General features: G+C 41.4%; 1 protein-coding gene across 1 annotated transcript; it reads right to left on the bottom strand.

The window, feature by feature from the left end:
• Positions 1 to 987: 987 nt before the first annotated feature.
• Positions 988 to 22,226, bottom strand: CRTAM (cytotoxic and regulatory T cell molecule). Its single transcript, XM_019487342.2, has 14 exons — positions 22,178 to 22,226; positions 16,723 to 16,869; positions 13,171 to 13,323; positions 11,500 to 11,643; positions 8,686 to 8,847; positions 8,012 to 8,083; positions 7,806 to 7,910; positions 7,137 to 7,244; positions 6,310 to 6,411; positions 6,098 to 6,193; positions 5,236 to 5,331; positions 4,230 to 4,376; positions 3,759 to 3,842; positions 988 to 2,878 (listed from the first exon to the last, which is right to left on the bottom strand). Exons 1-14 carry the CDS (start codon positions 22,224 to 22,226, stop codon positions 2,748 to 2,750), a joined length of 1,596 nt encoding a protein of 531 aa, XP_019342887.1. The 3' UTR covers positions 988 to 2,747.
• Between the last annotated feature and the right edge of the window lie 728 nt (positions 22,227 to 22,954).

The following is a 22,954-nucleotide window of genomic DNA, read 5'->3' on the forward strand; positions in this document are numbered from 1 at the left end:
GAATGTAGCCCAGGGAAGAGGAAAGGAGGCTCCTCTCTCAGATGGGAGAGCATTGTAAAAATAGCATTTCAACAAGATCAAAACCCCATTGAGAATATGGTAAATTACCATGACTTCAGATGGGATCTGTAACAGGAGATTATGTTGTTGGTTTAGATTAGTGGGCCCATTAGTTCAAATCTGCTGATACTTAGTAGTCCGTGTAATGAGAGCAATAGGGTACAATATGCGTTATACATATTTTAATTTACTTTCACTGCATGCGCCTAATGGTATTGTGGACAGCTGTGCAGTGGAAGCTGTCAAACTGATTTAGGGTCACACTTCTGGATGAGAGAATTAGCTTTAAGTTTTGTTGTTTTTCATTTTACTAAGCCAGTGATTTCTCAACCAGGGTGCCTTGAGATCATTTCAAAGATCCCATGGGGTGCCACACAATGTTAGCATTTTTTAAGCATACAAACATGATTCGCGGGATAAATCTAGAGATTTCAAATAGCCATCCATAGTGTTAAAAACAGTCTGACCTGTCGGGGGTCTTTCTGAGTTCTTTACAACAGGAACATTTCTTTATTTTAACAGGTGAAAATGAAAAGCTAGCAATTTCCATAGTGTGCGTTGAGTCTAATGAGGGGTGTCTTAAATCCAAAACAGTTGGGAACCACTGTATTAAGCCCTTTATAACAAAGATGACAACACAACTAGACACTTGAAGCAGCAGCACCCTCTTCTGGCTTCGCAGTATCATCTATTGCTCAATTGAGGTCAAAAAGGCAATCGCACCCATCTGAAGGCTGCTCACCTGAAGAGGTCCTTTTAAATCTAGGGAACTTTTTGTGTAAGTAAAGTGTGTCCATAAGTATTTTGTAAAATTGTAGGTTTTTAGGGTATGGGACTGTGCCTTTTTTCACCTTCTACAGCACCGTTGCTTAAACCATATTTATGGAAGCAGGCAACAATTAAAAATATGCTCAAGTTTAAACAAACTCTTAGATCATTCTTTATTGATGTATTTGAAGATCAGTCATTGCAACAGAATGGAGTCATCCAGAGCCTCCTTTCTTTAACTGGATTGGAATATCAAAGTATCAGTGAGCCCAGGCAATTAAAACTGATGGATGCAAAAAACCGACTGTCATGGCAGGTACCTAACTACGTGACAACTGATAACTGAATATGCCAGTGATGACGATGCCAGTCTGACAGATCTGTTACCTTTTAGCATATTGATTTTTGCACTGTCCTAATGCTTGGCAGACTTGAGACTTGGCTAATTCCTTTTAATATGTGGTATACCATTGTGACCGCTAGTGCTTTTCCTTTTCTGCATCGTTAGCTGTATGCCTATTTTATTATTCACTGACATGCAAACTAGGTTGGGGGGGGGGGGGGAAAGCATAATTATACTTTTAAATTCAGTTTATTAAAAAATGTCATTCTAAACAGCTCACTATTGTTATTTTAAGAGAAGAAGCTGAAACGCTCATCAGTGAAAACTGTAATAATAAAACGACAGAGTTTGATCGCAGCTTCAGGTCATATAACAAACATGTCTGCTACAAACAAGGAGGAAGAGAACAATGCTGATAAATCAGTCAGTGCAGCTGGAAACAAAACCTCAATTAAAAGTATCCCCCATCTTCCTATATACACACACACACACACACACACACACACACATATATAATGTGCTTTTATACAGACCCTACTGTGAAGACTGTGCTTTCCTAATGCCTAAAGTATTACTGTACTTTAAGTAAGGGAAATAAACAAGCCATATTAAGTATAATCGTAATTCACTTGATAAAATACAATGTTTCATTGTAAAATTGAAACGTGTAGAACTACCACTTCTGAAAGCAGACTGTTTCTTAAAAGACTTCTTCAAAGGCCTTCAAATAGCTGGTATTGTATGCTAGTGATATGTAGTATTTAAAATATATTTGTTCAGAAGTGACTGTTCATCATTAAACAGCATTTACAAACCAAGCCAACCAGGGTTGCTTATATGGCCTTATGATCTGTTTAAATATTAAACAATTCAAATCTTATTGTTAAACCAATATTAAAATAGACTGGAAGCTGACAGCCTTTTATAATGAAATCCTCAACCCTTGTGTCAAAAAGGAAATTGCCTTCCAGCAGTAATCTCAGTGCCCTCTACTGTTGATCAAAACTCTGGTTTGCACACTTTCTTTATGATGAAGTGCTGTAATCTGCTATGAGAAAAATGGGTGCAGCTTTCTTTGGATTCCCCAGTTTAAAAATTGTTGACCTGAGTGACTTTGTCAGGAGTCCCTGCCTCTTAGTCCTGGGTTTAGACAGGAGGCTGCAGAAGTGTGGAAGGAAGCTCTCAGTGATTTTGTATCTTGTATGTATTATAACTAGCTGGGCATTCCCATTGTCAGGACCACAGATGACTCATTTCAGCAATCTGGTACATCTCGGCCCCATTTATGACACCCACAAATTGAATCTGCTGGAGTTTACAGCTCATTAAAAGCATAAGTCACCAGGAGATTCCTATCAGCACCTGTTTCATCTACCTCTTTTCATTAATAGATGATCTGAACTGGAATCTGGATTGAGATTAGCCATTTTATCAGGGACTTCTGTCTCAGTTTGAAATCCTGTTGTGATATTATCAAACGGATCCATAGTATTTCACAGGAACAGATCACTATAAACAGGAGAAGAAAACATTGTGCCTCTGTACGTGGTACAATGCCATTTTAAAATCCTAATCGCTATACATCAGTTTCTCTTCCGGAGGCCAGCTGTTTTGCAAACACTGAAACATCTTGTGCTCCTGGCTTCTTCTTTATAGTTTCTGCATATCCATTAGTTACATATTGCATGCCGGACTTCTGGTTAAAACCTGGAAAATAAAAGCATAATTGTAAATGGTTTTGTATAGATAGAGGGACTGAGCTCAGCTAAAATGCATCCTAACTGGGATATTGCAGACAACTCTCTAAGAGGTAATGATTCTGTATTGTAGTGATAGATGTCCTAGCAAGTTTAGGAATTCTAACATCTAAATTTCCCATATTGCTAGGATATCCATCAGTATAGGATGCATTCATCAGCTCTTTTAGATGCATCAGATATTGAGACGATGGAGATATTTGCCAGGGCAGGTTGATTTATAGCCTTGTGTGCTTTATATTGAAGCTGGTTGAAATAATTCGAATGTGAACATTTTGGAATAAAAAAGGGATTTCCAAAGGTGCCCAACCTGCAGGATATATATTCTTGATTACTTCAGGCTTCTGTGAAAATCCCATTCAAGAGGTTTTTGCTGCCTCCCTCCCCCGACGCACACTCTAGACCTAGTAATATTTTTCCGTAAATATTTTTTTTATTTTAAAAATGAACTTTATAAAAAAACTTGGTAAACTTTCTTCCACTTTCAGGAAGCTCTGCATTTTAACAGAAAGCTGCATCTGTGTATGTAGAGTCCAGTGATGCCCCTCACAGCAAGGAAGCCAACAGAGGCCTCGCACTGGAACGGCAGGGTAAAGGCAATGCTGGTGAAGTGCAAGTGTGTGCAGTGAGTCAAATGAACTGGCAAGTAACTTCTGTTCATTTAGCTAAGATGAAAGCCCCAGCAAACATGATATGGCTTTGTGTTTCCTCTTACTGGAATCACTTCTGCAAATCATAAAATGTGGTCGGTCTGAACCGGCCCTGGTTGAAGCTGGTAGCAAAACTCTAGCAGGGGAGCTCCACTGAACTAGGGCTTGGTGATAGCTTACCTTGCCCATTCTTCTCGGGGACAGGGTTATCTTCGTTAGACCTGGATTTGTAACTCTCCAGGGTCTGTTCTGAAGCATCATTTTCTGTGCAAATAACAAATGTCAGTAATAAATTGTGGCCCTTGCATATGTTTGCACCTCTCACCCCAGCATGCACAGATCCTGACCTACAAGGGTGATTCAGTCACTATGTCCATTTAGTACTTGGACTGCTTAAGAGCAGCTAGTTAGTGCCAATGACTGATAGGTGTACTTTTGTGATGTAGACTGAGGCTTAAACCCACTTGCTAGTTCAGACAGGATCCTGAATAGCTGCGTGTAACAAATTGCAATCACTGCTGACATAGACTTCATTTTAACCGGTGATCTAGAGGTGACAAGATCCATGTACTATTAGCAGCCCCCTCCATCAGTTAATTCCATCCAAAACTGCCAGCAATATTGGTGACTGGCATTTATGCAGTCACTCACCTCTTTTCCACACTCTGTGCGCTTTTTTCAGCTTCCTCATAAAAAGCAGGACTATAATGAGCAGCCCCAAAATGAGTAAAGACACCAGGATTGGTAGGAGAAGCTTCTTATTCTTGTTTCCAATTTCTTTGGACTTGATCTTAATTTCTAACAAAGAAATAAATGGTTTGCAGTCAGAGTGTGAACTGTGATTCTTAGGGAGTTTATGCTGAGGACTACCTAAGAAGAGAGCATTCCTAGGTGACATGGTAGGGACGCAGAGGCTAGTTCAACAGAAATAAAGGAATAGACAAGGCAGATAATGTGAAGTACTTTAGCACACCAGTGATCGTTGATGACTGTACATTGCAAATTGACAGTCCTGAAGACTGGATTCAGAGATGAAATCCCCTGAAATCAATGGGAGATTTTCCTATTGGCTCTGGACTGGGGTCCCAGAAAATGCATACAACCTAGGAAGCAACCATGTTCACTTCTCCACCATGACCCAGAGGGATTGTGCCAAATCTACTGGCATACACACGCAAAACTCCACTGGAATCAATGGACTTAGGTTTATTTTCACCAGCCAAGCCTTATTAGGAAGTCACCCAACAATTAGTATATTATAGTACTGATCAGCGATTCCCCATTTAATAACTCCAGGGAAAGCAGGCGGGCCAGATTTTCATAATTTCCTATGGAACATTGATTTATTGGTCCTATGTTGATTTACAGTAGTTGACCCTGGCTTTATATCTTTTTGCTTATATTAATTATGATATATATTCAAAGCACTGCAGGAGAGTCAAGTAGTTAAACCTCCAAGGATCTGCAGTTATTATTGTTGTTTGAAGTGGCGTTATCACTATTTTTACAATTGAGGAAACTGGAATGTATACGTGTTAAGGGACTTGGCCAGCATCACATCCTGAGCTTGTAGATTTGATTAGAACTAGGGTCCCTGCTTCTCAGCTGCAAGTTCATGTCACTAATGCTACTATTGTTTTAGTCTTAAGAAATGTACCGGTGGTGCTGTAGTTCTGAGTTGCTTCTTCTGTATTTATAGTTGGTGTATCTGTACTGTTTTTTCTGTCTGTGCCATTCACCGTTCCTTGTGGCTCTATAGAAATTAAGTAAGAAAATGTTTTGATTTTTTTTTTCCCCCTTCAGCAAACTCTTTACAGATATCTGAGCTATGTGCATACCTGATACACAGTCTAATCAAATCAGTATTTGGTGACACTTGGAACTTCTCTGTATGGGTTATGGAAATTCTTACTTCGGTTTATAATAAATGCTGTTGTGGGGATTGGGAGGGAAAGTACCCAAGAGAACACCAATGGGATGTAGGCATTTTTAAGCATCCCACCCAATGTTAGTGAGTGAAGACATGAATAAAACACCTTTCTTCTCAAGCAAATGGTTTTGCATTTGCAAACAGGAATCATCACTTTGTTTCCAATGAGCTGAATCTACAGTCACACCCTCAGCCCGAGTTACCGAGCTGTGCACTGAGAAAATGTAAGTGGAGAAAGTGACTGACATCTTTACCTCAAGACATCATTAACTACTTTTAATTTTAAATACTTTCCACCTTCAAAGTATGAGACACCACCCACCCACTGAAGTGAAGTCTTAAATCATTCCTGTGTTCATGTAATTTGATTTCTGGGTTTCCATACAGGAGACTGAGTTTTTCAAAATCAGCTGTGGGATGTGGATGCCTATTACAAATGAGATCCAAATTCCTTGCAAAGATTTAATGATCTCAGTGTAGAGTTTAAGTGACCCAGTGACCCAAGTAAGATCATTCAGCATGCATAGACCCTCGACTCCCTGCTCCTCAGCTGCAAATGATGCTATTGTTTTAGTCTTAAGACATTTACCAGCGGTGCTGTAGTTTTGAGTTACTTCTTCAGGATTTACAGTTGGTATATCTGTACTGTTTTTTCTGTCTGTGTCATTCATTGTTCCTTGTGGCTCTGTAGAGGTGAAATGAGAAAATGTTTTGATTTTCTTTTCCCTTTCCTTTCCCTTTTCCCTGCTGCCCCTCTCTGCACCCAGTTCACTAAAGCTCATGGTTCATTATTAAGCATACCAGTGGTGACATTATAATTCTGAGTATATTCTTCACTAATTGCTGATTCTTCTGTACCAGAGAATTCCTCATTTACTGTTGCACCTGATGTTGTTTCTGACCCTAAAGAAATAGAGAGAAATATTTTGTAATTTTAATTACACAGATGTAACTAAACTATGTACAACCGGAGCCTAGGGAAAACTCAAAACACGCATAACAAAATTGGTCTACATGCTGTATCAACTGATGCTATACAAATAGAGGGAGGAGTTCAAAGGCACAGATTACACTGACTTCAGTAGGACAGAGCTTTCTAATATCTATTTCCAAATCTCTCTGAGCCAGGGGGAACCTCTTACAGGTTTAGGAACTTACATCTTACTGTTGATGCATCTGAATTTGCACACATTGGTAATGTAATTTTTTTTTTTTGGTACATGGGGGCAACTTTGCAGTTTAGCACTTGACTAGACCTGCCATTTCAGGCACACTGAATAGGCTTGCCCTCTTTTAGCCTGTTGCACAGTGCCATCTAGTGCACCCATAAGGATAAGTTTAAAAACTTCATAACTGTAATCAATCATATCAACAGCATAAGGCAGATTCATCAATGGAGCTATGATAACTTATATCAGTTAAGGATCTGGCCACAATATCTTTCTACAATGGATGCAATTCTAAAACAATCACTTTTGCTCAGTTGTGTTATACTCCTACATTTCAAGGGACTTTGCAATGCTAGGAACATCAGACTGCTCTCATTAGCCTTTTCATGTATTCCACACATGTCAGTTTAAACAAATTGACTCAATGTCATTTAAAACAAGAAAAAGCATGGTCCTTACAAGCAGTGGTGATGTTTAGTTGCTCTTTCTGGTGGGTAGGCAGAGCTGGTAAGCTGGCAATAGATGTTTCCTCTGTTACGGAGGGAGGAATCGATAATTGGTCAGACCCTAAAGGAATCCATCAAATAAGATATAAAAATCAGAATATGTTTCACCCGTAAGTGCACCCCTCAAAGCATGAATTCAGATTTAAACTTCTCCAAGTTCCAGAGCTGGTTGCTTCTAAGGTTTTCATTTAAGGTCAGCTGTACATTTTTTTTTTCATCCAAATTATATGGAATAAGGAGAAACTGAATTTTAAAATATTTAGCAATAAATTGCAGGGGAAATTTTAGAGAAAACTGGACTGATATTTGGGTTGGACTCTATAGCAGTCACTTGAGGTGAACAACAGTTCTGAACACAGTGCGAACCATATGCTGTACTCATATGTAGCAACTGTTTTTTCTGTTTGCATTATGGACAAAGACACTTTAATGTCCAAGTGAACTCAGTACATGCCATTAAAATTATACCATTAACATTTCTAGCATTTACACATCTGGCCACTCATTCTGGTAACATCAAATCTTTCCCCTCTAAGCTCAGGATTGCTTTAATTTGGCTCGGCTTCCAAACTGACATTGTTTAATTTACTGCAGTGAAAAGATCTTAAAATGTGGAACCAACCAGCAGTCATCTGAGAAGAGTTATCTTCCTGTTGGGCACTTGTTGCTAGAGATCTGCCAGCAGGGGATGGCAGTGTCATAGATTCAGTAGCAGTTTCTTTTGTTTCTAAGGGAACGGACAATGCACTAAAATTAGGACCGTCAATCATTGATATTATGCAGGATTTTATTTTGTTAAGGTCAGTGGCTTTATTTAAATACACTTACCTGTATAATGATGATTCTCATAGGTCGTCATACTCGTTTCTAATGCCATTGTAGTGGAGTCTGTAGTAGTCACTGGAAAATGATAATACTTTAAATTTTTCTCAATTCCTTTAATCTGAAGTGATCAAAGCTCTTTACAAATATTGGTCGGGTCTGACAATATCAATACAAGTCAGAGAAGAATTTGATCCACATTAAAGATGGGTAAAATGAGGCATGGGGTGATTTGGGACTCGTCTACCTGGGGCAATTAGCATGAAGGAAGCTGGAATGTGCATTTACAGTGCATTAGTTACTCTGAGCTACATGGATGCTCCTAGTGCATAATATATATGAGACAGCTTGCTTCACTTTGAAATGGACTGGAGCGTAGACAGCCAGAGCAGCTTTAAGGATTGAAATACAGTCTTTTGCTCTCCCTGAAATGACAAGAAAGAATCTCTACTGGTCCAAGAGCAGAGCTATTACTAAGGCAGTGCAAATTGTGCAATGGCACTGACTTGGTGCTGGCCAGGAGTGCCTCTTACATTAGCAGCCATGAGCCTATCCAGCTATTGTATATTTTAAAGCTCCTGCTAAGGAGTGTGTACCCAGAGCAGGGCCCTAATCCACTGCCTGATGTTTCCCAATAGGCAGATCTTGTCTGAAACTGCTGAAATAAGAAAGGTTCTTACTGAGATGCTCAAACCGGAAAGACACCATCTGTTTTTCTTCTCTGAAGGTTTCATGGCGAACGACACAGCTGGCTATTGAATTCTTGCCATACGCATGGACTGTGAGGGTGCTGGTTGTGTTGCATTTCTTTCCGTCGTGCTCAAACCTGTGCTTGGTGTCACCTAAGCAACCATTTGAGGAAAACACTTAAGTGCTTAAGTCAAAAACAATTTAATGAAAAACTTTCCAACCACAAATCAGCATTACGTTTGGTCTGCTAAAGACATATGAGTGTGTTCCATTGAGTAAATGGATTACGGCAGAATGAAGTTGTTGTCTAAGAGCATGGCTCAATTGCAGTTCAGTTCACTTCAGTGCATTGAAGTAACCCAGGTGTTTCACTGAACCTGGCTGAGTTCACAGTTCACTATAAGCAAAATCTACCATATTAACACTGATCACGCACGCAGCATGCTGCAGTGAAATGGCTGGTGTGTGTGCAAGTGTTTGTGTGTGTGTTTGCATTCCTTCACCACTGATTTCTACTGAATGGGAAAAAAAACCTACTTAATTGCATGGCATAGCTACATCCTGCAAAGGGACTTAAACCCAAGAAGTGGGAGATTTTACTTTTGAAGCAGGATCAGGATCTGGGTTCAACACAAAAAACTGGGTGCCCCGGGCCTGCAGCATTGTAACAATAGTGAAGTTGTTCTGGGGTTTGGTACTATATTTCTACAAAGTAGTTTTTAAGTCTATAAATATTTACCATGCATGCCCAATATTTTCATTCTTATAATGATAATAATACAGCTCTGTTTAATTTTCGATGCCATGTATTAACTGCTACGTAATCCCTATTTTGCAGGAGGGGTAAGGGATATTGGGGATTAAATAATTTGCCTATGGATACATAATTAACTAGTGGCAGAGCCAAATTGGGGCTTCCTGGACTGCTGGTTTAGCGCTCAGTCCATTAAATGACATTGGCCCTTGATCATCGGTACCACACGGAAAGCAAAGGTGTAGTTAATGATCTAAAGGGACACATGACAATACTGAACACATGTGCTAAAGCAATTTTCATAGATAACTGTTTTTTCAAATTATTACCCTTAAGTTTGTTAGCAATGCAGTGATTTCTAGGGTCACTATCTACTGCAGAGGTTAATCTTTTAAAATGAATTCATGATATCTCTTGATCAATAACATAAATTGCCATTTATACTTTTAGGCTAAAACCTCTTCTTGGATCTAATTTTCTGCCTACTAGCTATGATACTACATATACTTTTGAATCAGAGAAATCTGTTGCCTATTCAATTCTGCTTTTTTACTCCTTTTGTAGAGGAAGATTTTAATTTGTCATTCAGAACAAAAGATTTTTTTCCATTCAAAGTAATAATCCACTAATTTGCCTATCCTGTGAACAGACAAGATAAATCAGCAACCTTTCATACCACCCCCATCCTAAAACCTTTAATTAATTAGACTAATCACAAATGACAGCAGCTTGCAACAATATGGCTCTAGTTGTTCAATTAGGGTTCCCAGATGCTGGTGGAACATAAGGTCAAAAGACGCCTTGCTCTTTTAGGTATAAGATGCTCCAGTTTCTGGTTGTTCCCCTACCACACACAGATTTCAACTTCCAGGAGAGTTTATTGGGTAAGCTGCAGTTTTTCAACTCTCACTAGGCTTCCCTATTAAATGAACATAATCTGATCTCCAAACTTGTTAAGGTACAATATTTTGTAAATGATTTTACTCAGTACCAGGTACATCAGACATTAACAGTGTCTGAATCATCTACTACTTTTAATGTCAAAAGACTGATGAACTCTTCTTAATTGCTAAAACCCTCTTGGTGGGGTTCTTAAAACATATCTTGCATCAAGATACTAGGCTAAGGTTTCTAAGCTTTGCAGTGTAACCCAAAATAAAGTGGAAGCCTATTTGCAGACAAAGATCAGTACTCATAGGCATTCCACTTCTCTTCCTCTCCCTGCCCAAAATCTGTCAGTGACTTGCATTTCTTTTCACGCCTGCTACTGTATTGGCCAGCAAGGTAGTTATTATTGGAACACTCTTTAAAGCAATTGCTTGCATTGCAAACAAGAAAAATCAGGCTAGTAAATTAGCAAGTCTCTCTGCCTGTTCAGTTGTCTCTCTCGATGCACGTCCTTGCTGAGGCGCTAGAGCACTAAATGATGAAACCTCATTAGCTGAGACTGACATCATAGTCCGATGGAATAAATGCAGGGCTAGAAATGAGGATCTCATGAGTTCTAATCTTGGCTTTGATGATACTGAGTTGCTATGTGGTTTGAGCAAATTAAGGGCGGGCAGGTTATGCCACCCCCTGTAAGCAATGGGACTTGGTGTGAGCGATTACTCTGGGACATGGTGTTCATCCACTGCCCCATTTTATAGATGAGGAAGCTTAGTCCCAGAGGTATTCAGAGCATTAATTCACGTGTGCTTTGAAAATTGTGTTATGAGTACAAAGGTACAGATTCTCAGAGAGGTCCCAAGTCTCATGGATCTCAATGGGAGTTGGGCTTCTAAAATCCTTGAATTTAGGCACAAGGCTGACTGTTCTGAGTCCGATGTGAATGTTCATATTGGGCCCTTCCCTGTACAGGGAGTCCAAGAAAAACTCTGAAATTCAGCCAGTGTCTTGTTCCCTGGTCTCCCTCAATCCTAGACCAAGGGGCAGAGTAGTACGTTGTGCAGTAAGAGTGTCTCATTCTCCCATGCAAATGCGCTAAAGAGTGATATGATAAAGAAATGATATTTAAAACAAAGTCTGACCACCGCTATTTAAAACTTACCAGAGATTTCTATCCCATTGTCTAGCAGCCAGGTAATGCGGGGAGGGGGTTTGCTTCCCTGTGTGGAGCAAGTTAGTACAATGTTTCTTTCTTTACCATCAGCAATAATATCTGATGCCTCCAGCTGTGGTTTGGAAGGAGCCGCTGCAACAAGGAGACACAATGAGCTAGGACATCCTTTGCATTCAGTTTCATGATTGATTTATTTTAAACGCATCTTGCGATATCTTATTACTCATGATTTCAGTTATAGGAGTTCCCAGCCAAGATACATTGCACTATTTTTTTTTTAATTTTTTATTTTATTTTTTTACAGCATGTGAAGATACATTCCCTGACTCATGTTTCCTTAATTTTTGCTGGGGCCTTGCAGGATAGAGCAGCTTGGTGGCTGTTTCAACTTGTGACAGCTGGCTACAGTTCCCAAAAGGCTGTCTATCAGCTGAGTGTAGGTAGAGGATAGTGTGTTCTCTCCATCCTTTTTTTTTTTTTTTTTTTCTGTCCCCAGTGCATCCCTTACAGTCAGGGGAAGTGGGGAGGGTGATGAAAGGATTTGGCTCTACTGCTTCTGCATCCAATGAGGCACAACGGGGATCTCTGGCAGGGTTTGAATTACGCTTTGACTCTTGGTGGGGTCTGCAAAAAAATAATTGGGCTGCCCATCATGATGCCCTACTATAATTGGAGATCCCCCACCCCTGGTTATGATTTTTAAATCTTATAGGGTGGCTCTCCTCTCTTAATTGGGGCGGGGCTCAGCCCCAAGAGCTTCCCTGTAATTCAAACCCTGATTTCTGGGGGAGAAATCAAGGCAATATTTCATCCTGCACTGTCCAAGAATGAAGGAGACAAGGAATTTGGTTTCTGATGCAACTAACTGCACTTAGGATACTTAATCTAAGACAATTTTGCTGTGGTTTAACCCTGGGACTGGTGCTCTGGACTCTTCGAGTTTTAGAGATATTAAGGCACCTGGAGATGCAGAAAGGTGTCTATATACCTATAAAAATATCTGCCCCCTTCATGCCTACTTTCTTGCTGCTGCTGGGCTCTGCCATTGCCTGCTTCCATTCATTTGAGCTCACGAGGGAATTGGGGCTCTTCCATATGCCATCTTTGTGTGCCACAGATTTAAACAGGAGTCTGCGAGAACTGGTCTGTGATGCCAGGACCCTCCTTAACCTCAATTCAGTTACTCAAAAAGATTAAGAAGCACAAATCTTCCCTAACCAAGTAATTTGACAATCCAGTTGTCTGTGACCCACACAAAGAAATGGCTTTATTTCTTCCTAGTGGCTGCCCTCCTCCTTTCCTATGTATTACTATCCACAGGTGTTATTTATTCATGGCATGTCATGCCTGTGGCGGTAAAAGTTAGACTTTAGAGATGCTTCCCACATTAGAAGACCTGCGAAGTGGGAGATGGTCCCTCACCAGTTCCTGGGAGAGATGGACAAAGGGTCTGCAAAGGCTAACTGCTTCAGAAATAAAGTTTATTGTCTAGTTCTCCTCATTCACATATACCAGTCTTCACTGAACCCAGTGAACACTACAATATCAGTACTTAAAACTAAAGTACAATATAGTAACCTTTTGTTCTCAGGCAGAATGACAGGAGGAGCCTAGATTTTATTAGGTACTTATATATTTCACTCCTTCATTGGGACTTACCTAACACCATCACGTTCACAGTCTTCGTTCTGACTGGTGTGCCATAGTCAAAGCACGTATACACACCCTCATCCTGTACTCTTACTTTAGACAGTTTGACCAATAATTCATCCTTTGAATAATGGATAAGCTCAAACCTCTGGTCTCTTAAACCTGTAAGGGGGGAAAAAAGAAAAGGATACTGTAGTAAGTCCCTTGGCTTAAGGGAGCCAAGAGCAGCACAGTTATGCAGAGTGATAATGGGGGGAATTGGTTTTATTAACCGTGCGTGAACTACTTTTAAAAATTCGTCTGCTTTCAGTATAAACAAATAATTCTACTGCAAAATATTCGTAGCTGGAACTGGGAAGTACTGATGACTGAAAATATACAGTATGTGGAGGTGGAAGTAACTAATGATTTGGCAGATAGGTTGGGCTTGTACCCAAGACCTTCTTCTGGCTCTCGGGTAACCAGAGGTTGTGGTTGTGCTCTGCTACAGACATCCTGATTCATCTTGTTCAGATCGTTTAATCTCTCTGCCCCAGTTCTCCATCTGTTAAATGGGTATAACATTACCATTACTATAGCTGCAGCCAAGACTGGGGCCCCATTGCACTTGGTTCTAATTCATATAATTTATTTGAACTATACATCTCTTTGGGGTAGAAACTAAAAGTGAGGGTAGATAAACATGGAAATGACTTGCCCCATATCAGACAGCAGGCAGAGCTGGTCCGTAATGCACGTTATTTCATAGACATTAGAGCTGGAAGGGACCTCGTAAGATCATCGGGTCCAGACCCTAATTTGATTCCCAGTCCATCGTCCTTTCCACCAAAGCATGCGGCTTCATCCTCTTAGACATTCCTCCCTCACAGGGCTGAATTAATGTACGCTTGTTTGTAGCTATCAAAAGCCTGATGAGTTGGGCTCTCTAAGTGGCTAGAAAGATGAAGCTTGGTGAGGTGGAAGGGGCTGTGCTATCATGAGGACTGAAACTTGAGGGAATTGAGTTCTGTTTCTGTCCCTCAAAATGACTCGCTAGCTAGGGACAGAAATGACACAAACCAGTGTAAGCAATCAGAAACTAGTTCAAATCTGCAACACAACAGTAGTTTTAGCAATTTTGAAAGTGGTTTATATGCACTGATCTGGTTTAGGATGAACGTAGTATCAGACTTAGTTGATTTAGGTTAAATAGGTTTATTGAACTTCTGTCCCAATCGCTATGTGACCTCATACGAGTCACTTCACTTCTCTGGACCTTATTTCTCTGTGACCAACATAAAGGTAATGATAACCTTACACCTGAGGATTCAGTAACATTTTGTAGTCGCAAACCTTGTTTCTAACTTTGATTAATCAGTTTTCCTTTAATGAACACTTACCCTAGGATATAGAGATCCTTCAGCATATTAATCCTTAGTATGGCTACCCAGCCCCTTCTTTCCTCTTTCTGCTACGTGACCCCTTAGTCTGAGCTGAGCAATTTGCATTGATTCTCACCACAATTGCAGCAGAGAGAGTAACCATGTGCCTTTAAAGTGAACTGAAATTGGGGAACTGGATTTGCCACCAGGGAGACTCAAAGACCTCAAACTGATTTTATTTTTCCTTTTCTTTCCCATGAGGCTTTTAAAAGTATTTGGACTAATGAGAAAAGTAAAGGAGCATTTTAATTGTTGGAAATGACTAACTGTGAGAGAAAAAAATCAAATTTCTGTAATGTATGAAAGAGAACTGGGTTAGGCGCACACCTCTTTTGCTCTAAAGAGGGTAGAAGAAAATGATTAATCGGGCAGTTTGTCACAGAGCTTCTTACAAGAAGCATTTATGGGATTGTCTGCATGTGGTGCAGAGCTCTGTTCCTCTACTAACATCGGAGAGAAGCAAAAACACTGATGTTTTGATCGGGGTGCTTTACAAATGCTTGTCCTCATATTTGGTAGTTATATAATACTATACATTCAACTGGGAGATTATCACACATCCTTCTAGGATTAGGGCCAAATCTTCAACTGGTCTGAAATCGGCATAGTTATGCTAGTGGGGATTTGACTATGTAGACTGCACTTGATAACTTGTGTTGTGTATTGTAATACCGTGTCGGGATTGAAGTCAAATTGGCAGGATGTTTGCAAATGCCTTAATGCTGCATCCAGCAAAGGACATGGGAACCTAAGCAGGGCCTATGTGGAGTTTAGACACCCAAATCCAGAATTATGATTCAAATAGTCCTGGTTTAGGTACCCAAATTCATGAGACACTTCCCTGTTCAACATTAGTTCCCCAGGCACCTAGGCTGCGGGCCTCATGATAACTTTGTTCTCAGAGGTGTGTCCAGATGAGTACAGATGTGCAGTATGCAGCACCACAGACGCATCTGCGATGCTGCTCACACTGCACATTGCACATGCAGGTGTTCCCAGAGATGAAAAAACCCATGCCTAAAAAAAGTGGGGCGGCACAAATGGTGGCAGGATCACTGTGGCTGCAGGACCCCAGGTAAGGCTGCTGGAGCGAGCATAGTTGCTGGTCCCAGACTTCCTTACCCAACCTAGGATAACGTGTTGCACGCCAGAGGTGTGTTTCTCAGGGACAAGTAGCAGCGGTACACATCGTGCCACTGCTATTTGCCCCAAGGGAAATGCACATTCCCACTTGTGGGGACACACTCATAGATGCCTCATCCCCTTGCTGCCAGAAATTTTGGGGACAGGCAGCAGAGCAAACACATCCAGGAGCTTCAACCGACTCCCAGCCAGCAGTGAGAAGTGCTGTCTGGGAAGCATCTGTTGCTGAAGGGAGCGTGGCACAAGGTACAGGAGCTTCTACACATGCCTTCTGCTGGCTTCTGGACAACAACAGAAACCTTACAGTGCTTGGCAGAGTTGGTTTAAAGGAGGCTTTTGGTGCTGTAGAGGAATTTCATGCATGGGGGGGGGACTCTAGGTTCTCTTGGCAAAGCTTTGTAGAGCAGACTAGTCCCAAAAACAAGCAGGCCTCTTTTGTGATAGGAGAATGAATGCACAAAAGATAACAGAAAGACACTCCCCTAATCCAGAGAGTTTACTGTCTAGGAATGATGAAATGGTGTATGGGTGCAGGCAGGACCTGGGAAGGAGCAGACAAGGTAACTGGATATATTTGTATAGCTTGGCAGTCTCCACAGCTAGAGAAGTCACTGGTTATCCCACTTGTTAGCAAAACTTTCGCCTCTTTAATAGAGAAAATAACAATGGGGACTGTAAGCAATGGATCAGCCACTGCTGCCTGGATCAGTCAGATCTCATCAACAGCATGCTCAATCCCTTTAAGACCAGGCCACATTTCTGCACAGGGGTAATGGTGTCTGTGGTAAGTACAGTTCATCGTTTGAGGCCCATTTCACAAACCACTCTGGTGGGGTTTCCATTTCATCAACTTCCTGTAGAAAAGTGGCTTAATTGCAGACTAGATCTAAATGGCTAGGCTCCAGCTGAGTCAAATGCCACATTAGGTGGGAGCTAGGAAAGCCCACCTTTCCCCTGCCTTATGGGAAGGAGCTTGCGCTTAGGTTTTCACACTTACCCCGATGGGTGTTTAGAAAAATGATGAAGCCCTGTGGGTTTGACCACTGCAAGTCTGATTTGCCGTCTCCGAGCATATTGCAGAGTAGCTTTAAATCCTTTCCCTCCTCCACAGTCGCACTTTCTTTGTGAACCGGTTGAAAATCCCCTGCCAAAGAAAACAGTTGTGAAACATTAGCTGCCTTTCTCAAAGCACAATGTACCAGCCCCCTGCTCTTTTTCTAAAGAAAGTTGCATCTACATGGAGAAATTCAGCAGCTTGACTATACCGGTATAATTTTACCACTCTGATTATATTGGTATATCTCCCCATACGGACACTTTTATTCCAAAATAAACTTCTTAACTGGTTCATCCACGGATGAGAAGAGGTTTCAGTATTTTCATCTCTTTGACCTGTAGGATTTCATCTGAAATTCCCAACAGAACCAAGGTTTGTGGCAGGGGTTTTGAAGCCAAGGCTTGAGGCTTATCAACCTAATAGGCCAGTGAAGACAATAATAGATTCATTCAGTGAATAAAGTCTCTTCTACTTATTAGTCTGGACCAAAGTTGATCCAATGATTGAAAAGAGGATACATTTTGAATTACTGAGCCTGATTTTCAGAAGTAAGGAGCAGCCATGGCTGCCACTGAAGTTAATACCTGTATACATTCAGCACTCTGAAAATCAAATCTGATCTGTTCAAAACTGCTCCATTGTAGTAAACTGTAAGGGAGCTCTACCGAAGTCAAGATCTGAGGCTTTGGCCCAACATATGCAACTAAAACGAGATTCTGTTTTTTCCTTCTGTGTAGTTTTACGTCCAGGCAGTAAATCCAGGCTGTTTCTTCACAGCCAGAATTGATCATGCTGAAATCTGCAATATACTTTGTGAAAATGATTTGTGACCTTAAATGAAGTGCCTCCTCCAAGCAAACACTCATTGGAGAAATTATGAACAGAAGCAACTGTATTGGAGTTAAATAAATAGGCACTTATGGGAATTTGTTTTTCAATCAGTGTTTTTTTCAGGTCTGTGTCTGCACTGAGTGACTAGTGGGTGGAGGAGCTCTGAACTTTAGGGAAATGATTTTGGTCTGAGTTACAGGAAAGCTTTTGATTTCTGCCTTTTTATAAAAAGTAAAACTAATTCAATGTTTTATGTCCTTCTGGCTGCCGTTAAAGTCAGTGGCAGTTTTGTAAGGCAGGTGGGGATCCATAGCCCTATCTCACTCCAAACTGGATTACATGTGCTCTCCCAACCCAGAAGTAGCAAGGAGAAATGACTGTTTGTAAAAGGGGATGCTTTGTCGAGCTGGACAGATTCCTCTGCTTTCTGTCATCTGGGGCAATCTTGTCACAATTATCTGGCCTTGTCAGCTGGTATTGCTGCAGAACAGACTTGTCTCATGGGGCTTGGGAACACAGCACTGAAAGAGGCTACCTGGGCCAGGAAATCCAGTCCCCTCCATTCACCTGCAACATTTTAGCTAAGGATTTCCCCAAATGGCCACTTCAGATCCTCACACACAACTATAAGGCACAAAACCAGAAACACAAGGAAGACCCTATAGCCTGCTAACAGATTAAAAACTGGGGGCCGATGCTCTGTCACTGCAATGGGATTGGTTAAATGGTTAAGATATAATTGGTTAATATATGTTTAAAGCAGGTGAGGAAGAGGAGCAGGCCCTACAGAATTTGCTTCCTTGTCTGGACAGGACTAGTAAGCACAGAGGATGCTGTCTTGCACTAAAGAAGGACTCAGATGAGTCTCTTTTCTATCCTGACTTAGCCTTGTGAGTTATGGACTATTAGGCGCTACCATAGGCTTGAGTCGTCTTCATTTTAAGCTAATGAAATTCCATTGATTTCTGTGGAAATGTTCTTGATTTTCAACCATACAAGTAAGGGGAGACGTGTCATTATATTCTAGTCCAACCACAGCTATTGGACTTAAAGCAAGAATTCATTCAAGGCAGCTCAGCGGCTAATGGTATGAAAAAAGAGGAAGATGAAAGAGCTATGCTCAATAATAAAAGTGGTGCCTTGATTAACAATCTATATATTGTGATACTTGGTAAATTCTAATGACTTCAGATTATGTGGTCAACCCATTACTAGCATTATGGTCACATTTCTGAAGTTCATTCAACAAGCATGGCTTTAGGCTTCTATTTATGTTATAAATGCCAAAGCCATATCCTAGGTGCTCAAGACAAGCCAGGAGCATGATGTGCTATTTATTAGCTGTATTAGCATTACTGGAGGGTGCACAGCCAAAAGTTATCCCCACTTAAGTAACTTGAAGCTGTGATTTAGGAAGAAATTGCTTCTTTTGGAATTTCTTCTATTAAAGTATCTTTGGTTGTACATGTTCTATTTAAGTGACTTTGACTTGTATTACTTTCAATACCTTCCCCAGCTCCCCGAATTAAATTTCTTTAAGGTGAAAAGGACCCAATGTAATGGGGAAATAACAATAAGTTAGTTTTTCAGGGTTCATGGCATTTAGAGGCTGTAGCCAGAGGCCTGGTGACCTCAAGTAAAAACGTTCCTTTTGTGAGTCCCCTATACTTCCATTTATCAAATGTGTCCCATTTATCAAATGTGTCACAAATTTGTTTTGTTAGAGTAGCTCAGACAACTTCATCTGTGGTTCTCCACGGGGGCCTTTCTGCATCTATATTTACTATTTCCTGTCTTTGTGAGCAGGATGAGGGGGGTGGAGGGGTCTCTCAATTCACGCTCTGAGGTGAGAGAAACAGACTCTGAAGGTAACATGTTCTTTAGAATAAGAGAAGAAAAGAAAAACCCTCTAAACTGAAAGCGCACAAACTTTCCGCGTGAGTAAGTGGACCTTTGTCGCCCGTGACTCATAGGGCAAATCCATTTCCCTGCCAAGGACCAGCTTTGCACGGTGCTATCAGCAACTGGTCCTGAAGCAACGGTAGCTGGTCATGGTAGGATCATCCTGGCATAGGGACATAGAGAGAGAGCCAGATGCATTAATCTGAAGGCAGGGTAGACTTGAACCTTATAGATGATCTCAATTAGTGTGTGTGTGTGTGTGTGTGTGTGTGTGTGTGTGTGTGTGTGTAGCACAAGCTTTTGTGTGCTGGAGCTTACTTCATCAGATGCTGTGAAAGGTTGTGCACAAACCAGATGTGCAGAAACACAGGCAAATATTTAAACATACATATGCATACACAGATGTGCATAGGGACATACTTGAGCAGTTTATAAATGCCTATCCCAACCTGACTTCCTGTGGACAGGTGCAGGAGAGACAGGGTTTTGCTGTATTTTGCTCAACTACAGATGCTCTAATGGCTCCGAGGCTGGTTGGCACATGGAATAAATTAGAGCAGCCTTTGGGGGTTCCCAGCGTGCTGGTTGTGGGGAGTTTCTGGCAGCACAGCCCCATTAGAGCAATACCATCTCCACGGGGATGTTAGGAGGAGGAGGAGGACAAATGAAGAGAATCCCATCAGCTTTTTTATGACAAAATTGATCAGCCTCCTGGGACCCGTTCCCACAAAGCTGACCTGCCTGGTTTGGCAATGTTAATACACTCTACTATCATGAAAAGCCCTTCAGTCTCCTGCTTCCAAGCTCTGCACACTGTTGTGGTTCACAACTGAAAAAAAATCTTGAGGTAACATGTGCTTTTCTTTTGGAGGATAGGATTTCCCTGACAAGGAGAAGCTGCTCCTAGCTAGGTTCAGGGGCTCTGCTCAGCCACGGGGGACCTTGGCATCTACTGTTGAGGAAGGACTGTTTAAGCACCTGCACATTCAGCTTTTAGCTTGCAGTCAGGAAGCTGGAGAAGCCAGCTCTGTCCTCTTCCCTGCCCTTTGTCTGGCTCCACGGAGCAAGAAGCAGGAGAATGGAGATGAGTGAGGTTATTTCATGCCTCGTACAGCTGTTGATTGAGGCAGAAATCATTGCGATAGTGCATGTTGTATTCCTGTTTTCAAGGTTGTCTTTACAATCACAAGGCAACTAACTACCTTTTACAAAGGTGACATTTTGGAGCACATGGACATCTCCTAGACTAGGTACAAGGGAGACTGCCAATACCAAGATAACCATATCAGTTTGGGTGAAGATAAAGCTGACATTTTCAAAGGATTACCATTATGTAAACTAGCACAATTACTAATAAAGAAAACACTAGAATACCACCTTGTAATATGTTCTTTTGACAATGAAGTTTAATCTGGATTCTGATTCATAATAGGTGACTAAAACTATTGTGATGTTCTTTGCATTATTCTCAAAGAAGCTTTGCATTATTACCACAATAATGTGATACCTTTCTATAGTTTCTCCTCTTAAAGCTTTAAGAAGTGGAGAGAGGGGATCCTTTGGGATTTCATACTGGACTCTGCTAGGACCACACGTGCATGACTTAACAATCAGAAATGGAAACGGCAAGGATCGGAAGTGAACACTGCAAGGATCCTTATCTTGGGGTCAGGGAAGCAGACCCTACGATGACAGGCTGAGAGCCCTGGGGCTCTTTAGCCTGGAAAAGCGCAGGCTCAGGGGTGATCTGATGGCCACCTACAAGTTTATCAGGGGTGACCACCAGTATCTAGGGGAACGTTTGTTCACCAGAGCGCCCCAAGGGATGACGAGGACGAATGGTCACAAACTGCTACAAGATCGTTTCAGGCTGGACATAAGGAAGAATTTCTTTACTGTCCGAGCCCCCAAGGTCTGGAACAGCCTGCCGCCGGAGGTTGTTCAAGCGCCTTCATTGAACACCTTCAAGATGAAACTGGGTGCTTATCTTGCTGGGATCCTATGACCCCAGCTGACGTCCTGCCCTTTGGGCAGGGGGCTGGACTCGATGATCTTCCGAGGTCCCTTCCAGCCCTAATGTCTATGAAATCTATAGATGGCAGATGTGCTTGTTCCCTGATTTAAACCTTAAGTCTCTATTTGACTTGTCCACATGTGATCCTTGCTTGGGTGTGCAAGAGAGATGAGATGCAGATTAGCAAGCTATGTTTAAAGGATGCATCTTGTTAGAGGACTAATAATACCGAGCATTTATTGCGCTTTATGTTTTTTAAAGCATTTTTCAAAGACTAAGTTACTCTTTGCAGCTACTGTTAGCTCCATTTTATGGCTGGGCAAAACAAAAGGTCATGCAAGCTACTTCTGACCATGACTCATTGTGCAAAATGAGAAGTTTTGGAGTTCCTGGTTCCCAACCCTCCTGACTAAGCTTCCAGGTCTCATAAGGTAGATGATTATTAACTGGACTTTAGGCTAATTGGATTTTAGTAGCCTTTATGTCACAGCAATCCCTATTGGAAAAGGTGAGTGAGAATAATACAATGTAGTTAATAACTGAAAAAAACCCCCATCCTGCATTAAGTTCAATGAAGTTCTGAAAACAATAATTCAATGCAAGAGCTTTTCAGGCAGAGGATTGAATAAAGCAATCAATGCCACTTACCTTGCAGCGGTAACAAAGCCAATAGGCAAAGCAGTGTGATGAAAGTCATGTTGCGGTGTGTAATACAGCCCGTCTGCTACTCTGCACCAACTTCCTCTTCGCTGTAGAAGCACAGACCTGCTGTTGCTGTTGGTTCCTTTTCAACGGGGTGGGGAGTGGATTTACCATGACTTCATCAACACTTGGGGCTCTGCCTCCCTCTCCATTTTCTGTCAGTGTCACCTAGCCTCATACCCTCCTACTGGGTGGTTTCCTTTCCCCTGATCACCGGCAAGGAACTTGTATGACCTCATGTATGTGCTAAAAGTGTAGGGTGGCAGGAGTTGTGACCTCTTAATTGTATCAAGTCACCCTTGGGCTTAAAGGTTATGGGGGGCTGTCATAAGCGTGGGAGGAAGGTGATGATAGAAAAAATACAGATCACTGGGGAACCAGTGCCTGGAAGTGCAGGAGATTTTCATCAGCTCTTCAGAATCCCACCCTGCATCTTTAGATGCTTAAATACCTTTTAAAAAAAATGCACCCTAAACTCTGTGCCTTGTTTCCTCTTTTGTAAATGGGGATAATGGCACTGCCCAAGTGCATAGGGCTGTTGAGAGGACAAATGCGTTGGACTGTGAGCTGCTTTGATACTAAGGTGATCGATGCCACGCCAATACCTTAAATGTGTATACAGTAGGGTGTATCGTGGCGCTACAGCTGTAGCTTGAGGGTCGATAAAGATTGCACTTGACTGGGACTCAGTCCTGGATATCGTAAGCATTTCCTGACTCCTTA

Source organism: Alligator mississippiensis, chromosome 16 (genome assembly GCF_030867095.1).
Source record: "Alligator mississippiensis isolate rAllMis1 chromosome 16, rAllMis1, whole genome shotgun sequence".
NCBI classification, from domain to species: Eukaryota; Metazoa; Chordata; order Crocodylia; family Alligatoridae; genus Alligator; species Alligator mississippiensis.

Coding starts and splice junctions, on each gene's coding strand:
- CRTAM (XM_019487342.2), bottom strand. CDS start 22,226: ATGACTTTCATCACACTGCTTTGCCTATTGGCTTTGTTACCGCTGCAA. Junction 16,870..22,177: donor GGCTTTGTTACCGCTGCAAG/GTAAGTGGCATT, acceptor TTTCTTTGGCAG/GGGATTTTCAACCGGTTCAC. Junction 8,084..8,685: donor TTTCCGGTTTGAGCATCTCA/GTAAGAACCTTT, acceptor ATCATTTTCCAG/TGACTACTACAGACTCCACT.